Source organism: Erpetoichthys calabaricus, chromosome 3 (assembly GCF_900747795.2).
Source record: "Erpetoichthys calabaricus chromosome 3, fErpCal1.3, whole genome shotgun sequence".
Taxonomy (NCBI): domain Eukaryota; kingdom Metazoa; phylum Chordata; class Cladistia; order Polypteriformes; family Polypteridae; genus Erpetoichthys; species Erpetoichthys calabaricus.
Window position 1 is genome coordinate 142,987,163 of NC_041396.2, and position 5,824 is coordinate 142,992,986.

General features: G+C 34.4%; 1 protein-coding gene across 1 annotated transcript in view; it reads left to right on the plus strand.

Moving 5' to 3' along the window:
- Positions 1-4,174, plus strand: part of atad2b (ATPase family AAA domain containing 2B) — a 313,933-nt gene extending 309,759 nt beyond the window's left edge. The window contains exon 28 of the mRNA XM_028798864.2: positions 581-4,174. Within this exon, the coding sequence (XP_028654697.2) occupies positions 581-622 (42 nt within the window). The 3' untranslated portion in view covers positions 623-4,174. The remainder of the gene's footprint in view (positions 1-580) is intronic.
- Positions 4,175-5,824: the final 1,650 nt, after the last annotated feature.

A 5,824-nucleotide genomic window follows, 5' to 3' on the forward strand; every position in this document is an offset into this window, starting at 1 on the left:
TTGATTAAGTTGCCAGGAACACAACAAATATCCACCTGTTCCAAGCTTTGGCAACATAACTTCTGGAGCAAGCCTCGATGGATCACACAGAGATTACTACCTGAGTCCAATAATGCAAACACCTTTTGTCCAAGAAGGCCCACGGAGACATGAAAATAGTCTTTTCTCTCTATCTTGAACAGAACCTCTGCGTAACACACCCTAGCCAAGCTGATCTCCATGGATTAAGTTGGTAAGAAACTGCATTCTATTGCAATTAGGCCAGCCTTCCTTCAACAAAAGCATCTCCACTAACTCAAACCTGTGGAGTTCCTTTGCAGTGTCTTCTGCCTAGAATGCTGGACTTGCTTTTATTTATTTATTTGTTCACTTGCATAGTACAATATATATATACACACTTGTATACAGTATTTATGTGCATATATAAATAGATATATAATGTTGTGTACTGTGCATATTTATTGGATGTATAAAGTATGATTTTTTTGCATTTATTATAACAGTTTATTGCACCAGCTTTATTACTGGAATTGTATTTCATGAGAATGCATTGACCTAAATTTGTTTGTTTATATTTCAGGAAATGGAAAGAACAGTTCAAACTTTTGAGACATTCCTGTGATTATTTTTGAGGAAAAAAACAGGTTGATCCTGACAGAAACTCTTTGAAGAAGGGAGACCATTCTTCTGAGCCATTTATTTCTTGACTGCGGAGCTTGTGTAGACTTAAAATGCTCCCTTTTGTGATATCCCCCTCCCCACCCCACAGGTTTTTATTTACCTTTTTTTTTTTTTTTTTTTTGTTCATTTTTTTCTTATGGTGATTTGGTGCTATTGTCTCAGGTACCTGGAACCAACCAGCCTACAGAACCAAACAGACATGCTTTTAAAAAGGTGTCCATGTCCACTCATGCCAATGCTGTTTGATACTGGTGCTATTCACTTTAAACCGCTGCTCCTGGTTTCATCTACAATGATACAAATAAAACAACTATATTTGGCTGCCACCGGAAGGTATGAGAAAAGGCAAATGAGGAAAACCTGCAAAGCAACTTCTGCATTGGTGAAGCAACAATGTTCCCCCTTTCCCAGATACTTGTATAAATGAATCCTTGAAACAAGACATCAGCTAAAACTCAAGGGTGCTTTGGAGTTGTATGATAGCTTTTTATCCGCATGTCATTTATTTATATGTGTAATAACTCCCTCAGGAGAGCAAAGTATGTCAGTTTTTAAAAAAGTAGGAATTTTCAGCAACCATAATAAGGTGTCTCTTTTGCCAGTTTGGCTTTAGATCCTTGTTGTATTGTGGATCATATGAAATGGAAATACTTTGAGTTTTTGAATAGCACTTTTAGCTCTGGGCTAGTAAATACAAGATGTTTGTCACATCCTAGAGCTGCTTGCAGGTGTATGTAATGTGCATAAAAAACACACAAAATGTTATTACTTTTTGTGTGTAAGTTTTGTGTGGTAGTTTTGACATTGCTGTCTTTTGAGAAATTTTGTCAAAACATGAAGCCAAATGTCAACTGAATAAGCCCAAAACAGGTTTAGCAGTAGATTCTGGAAAAGGGGGAGAAAATGCTTTTGTTATCAGAAGGTGTAATGGTAGCTTTCTGCAGGGAGTTGCATTATTTCTTGTATGCTTTTTGATTTTATTTCCATTCACTGCAATGAGGAGAAAGAAACAGAACATATATGCTACATCTGTATGAATTTTTGTCTTGTGCACCACACCTCACAGCAGGCTAGCATGACAGGTTTAAATACATTTAAATAGAATTCCTTTCCTGTGGTTTGCACTGCCTAGCATGTGCCTTATTAAATCATAAATAGAAACAAATGAAATGTAACTGTTGAGTTATCTCTTGGCTGAAGTATGTTTATGGTAATATCACTCACTGTGGTGCGCTTTGTGTCTAAATAGTTTTTCTTGTTCAGTGTTTTTTTTTTTTCCAGCTGGACGTTTTTGTACTGTCTTGCTTGAACTAAGAGCATTAATTGTGGATTTTCGTTGTATTTTCTCCCAAGCGTAACTGAAACAAATCTGCAGAAGAACAGAGATTATCAGCTTTTTAACATGTTGTTTGTATTTTTTTCTTGTGTAGTAACTCCTCTTGTTCTAGTATATATTTGTTAGAAAAAATGTGCCAATGTCGTCTTGTTCCTGATGTTTTACAGTACATGGCCATTCTAGGCAGTGTTGTCAGTGGTTAGACTTGAGCTTTAGAGTTTTTTTTGTTGTTTTTGTAGAAGTAGTCAACACCCCTACGCTTCAGTATATCTCAATTTACTATAGCATTTGGTCCAATCAGATATGCAACATCTTTCTCTAAAGAATGATGAATTGACTTCTGCAGAGATGATACAGTGCTACCTCAGCTTTTTTTTCCCTTATATAATTAGCATTTTGTTTGCTTTGAAACTCAGTCCCCATCTGTTTACTAGTACCAATGGTGTCGATTTCTTTAATGTTTTCTGAAGTTTACATACTATTTAGTTAAGGTACTAGGACAAACTGGTTATCCTGGGCTATATTTCTTTGACAGCTACAGTGATCCAGTGTAACTATTTATCTTCAGCTGTAAGCAAAGAAGAAAAAAAATTTTTTTTCCTTCTTGACTTTATTATATAAGAACAAGAGATACTTTTTGAATCTATTACACAATGCAGATATCTAAATTCTGTGTTGTATGTTATTTTGCCACTTACTCAAAAGTACTTTATTAAGATGAGATTGAAGTGGCATAAAATAAGACTGTAAAAATATTGATATTTAGAATTGACATGTTTTTTTCCTAATGTTACCATTATTTCAAAAGTGAGTTTTAATGTCACAAAACTAACAGAAAAAAGATTTTGTACCTTTAAAAAGTTTTTGGAATGTTGCTATTTTTTGTTGATTACATTGTAGCAAACTTTTATAGCAAGTTTCTCAACATAGTTTTTACACATCTCAGGTTCTTGCTGCAGTCATTTTAAAATTAATTTTATTACTTCCACAAGCTAACAAAACTTGTAGGAATCTCATTTACAGCTACACCTTGCTTTTTAGTTTTAGACATACTGTATACAGATGGCGGGAGGATGGGGAATAGTGCATAACAATCTATTGGTGGCCTTTTTATAAACAGAAAGGCTCTTTTAAATAAACCACAGAAGAATAATTTTGAACTGCCGTGCTTACACTTCTAAATGTATACATCTGCAAACCCATTTAAGGGCCATTAAATGTTGCAATGATGAACCTCAGATGTGTAGTCTTCATTTACCAGATGCGTGTGGTGCTTTTGAGGCCTTACCTTAGGTTCAAGAAAATACAAATACACTTATCACTGCTTAGCCTGGTTCATAAACTAAGCTTTGGTGCTTTATACAAATATCACATTTTGCCAGACTGTATAGATTTCATCAGAAGTGAAAATGAACTGTATTGGGTGGTTTCAAAGCTGCACCTCCACCACCTCGCCATCTCACTTTTGTAACAACTGTGTAAGAAATAGTGGCACTACCACACTCCTTAGCACATTAAATATCTTGACAATTTGCTACTGGCTCTTATTTTCCCCTTTTAATTGATAGTCATGACACTGCAAGTGCTGGGGTAATTGACAAAAGTGGCTGAGGGTGGGAATGCCTCTTCATGAATTTAAACTGCACATTATTGAACTAGAAAAAGTCTTTTACTCCCAAGATACTAGTCCTTACTTTTAGAAGACTTGGTTTTCATCCTTATGTTTTCTACTAAAATATTGTTTTTTAGTAACAAGTCAAAATTCATAATCAAAATGCTTTTGAGTATATTGGGAGAGTTCTCCACTTTTTTATTTTTTATTTTTTTCAATTGTAGCTGTAGAAGGACTTTATTGATGTTTATTCGGGTTTTGAGGGATGTTTTTTTTTTGTTTTTTTTTTTGTTGTTTTTGGTTGTAGCTTTTCAATTTTAATGTTCTTTTCTGTTTGGAAAGGATTATTCCAAATTGTATTTAACATATTTGACTTAGTATAAGTTATTTTGAATTTTGAACATTTACTGTAATTTTCAAAACTGCTGTGAAATACTTGAATAAAGATGAAAATTGTGTTAATTAGTCTGTCCTTCCATATTCAGCACATAACAGTACACAGGTGTGGTTTACTACTAGTGTTTCAATAAACAGCTTTGAGATTTTTTGCCTTATCTGTTTATTACAGAATTCCTCTTGGTAAACAAAACTCTAGTAACCTAATTGATGTTTTTCAAGCAGTTGAAAAAAACATCAGACTTTGGTTTATTTATTGTGTGATGTATAAAATCTGTCTGTTTCTGTATTGAGTAGTAGTCTACAGATTTTCACTCATAACTGCAGTTTTCTGCTGCTTTAGATTTACAGGTTGTCATTGGTTAAGCTAATTGCAGAAAGACTGGATAAAAAAGTGAGTATCATGGATTCTTTATTTTCATACTCCTACAAAAAATAAAGCTTACACTCTGTAAACACAAAATTTGCACCACTAATAACTATTTTTAATAAAAAAAAAGTTAAGGAGTAAATGTATAAAGTGATCACTGGTATTTCATATATGCAGTAGAGAATAGTGTTCATGTGGCTGTTTTTAAGAAGGAAGATATGGTTTTATTTGTTTTGAATTTCAGTTTATTCTTTGATTTGTGCAGAGTTTGGAATTCTGCCTCACTACTCCAGAGTGCTGAGTTCATCTAATGTCTGTATGGAGATTTTTTTTTGTGCTTCTGATTGTTGGCTCTGAATTAGCTCTGCGTGAGTGTGTCTGCCACTATCATGCCCAGGGCTGGAATAGGCATCTGCCTGACCCTGAACTGAGTAAACACCTCAGAAAGTGGATGTCTTGATACATTGACACAAAATATTCTATTCTGCTGTTGGAAACAGCTGTCATTAACATAGCAACTGCTTTATGATCTCTTCAGAAGTGGCCTCTGATTGTGGAATTTTTCACATAATGGATGTTTTTGTTGGCAGCTTTACTCTGATAATAAAGAGTTGAAATCTGTGAGGTTTATATTGAACAGCGCTGGCTGTGTTCATTCAGATAACCAATTCTTTGGGTACATTAAACTAGGGGACACTTCTTCACTCGTGTAGCTTTGTTCATTAGGTAAATGAAATCAATTAGTATATGTCATTTGTTCATTCAGATGCCCTTAACCTAATATTAGATTTTGGTTGATGATTTGGAAATGATTTGTCAAAAAATTTACAGTAACAGAAGAAATCCAGAAAAGGGCAAATGCTTTTCGTGACACTCTGTGGTCATAAATGTAATATGTACAGTATAAAAAACTAAATATGTATAGAAAGGCAAATAGTCATGGGTTAGTTTTTTATGATGTTTTGGGACACTTGCATAATATCTTCAAAAAATAATTTTGTGCACTATCATTGGTGTAGGTTCTACCTTTTTGCTTAAAGGTTAAGAGTAAGATGCCACATGATAGAGAAGAGCTGAGCAGGGAACAGAAAAATGGAGAGGGTTATTGAGGATGGCTGCACGTTTTAGGGAAGTATTTGAACATGTCAGGAACTTTAAAAGTTACATTTTAGCACAAAAGAAAGGAACGTCCTTTGCGGACTCCAAAGAGTTTAAGGCAATGTTTGCTGTTGCTCTTTAATTGATCCTAGATCTGGAAAGAGAATGAGAGGTACATTTAACATAATAGAGTGCCAGCAGCAAACTATTCCTTAGATGGAAAGAAACTTGATTTGAATAGGAAACGGCTTTTAAAAAGCAAGCTCACAAGCTATAATATCAAATATTTTGGATCCTTCAGAATCTGCCATTTCCATCCATCCATTTTCCA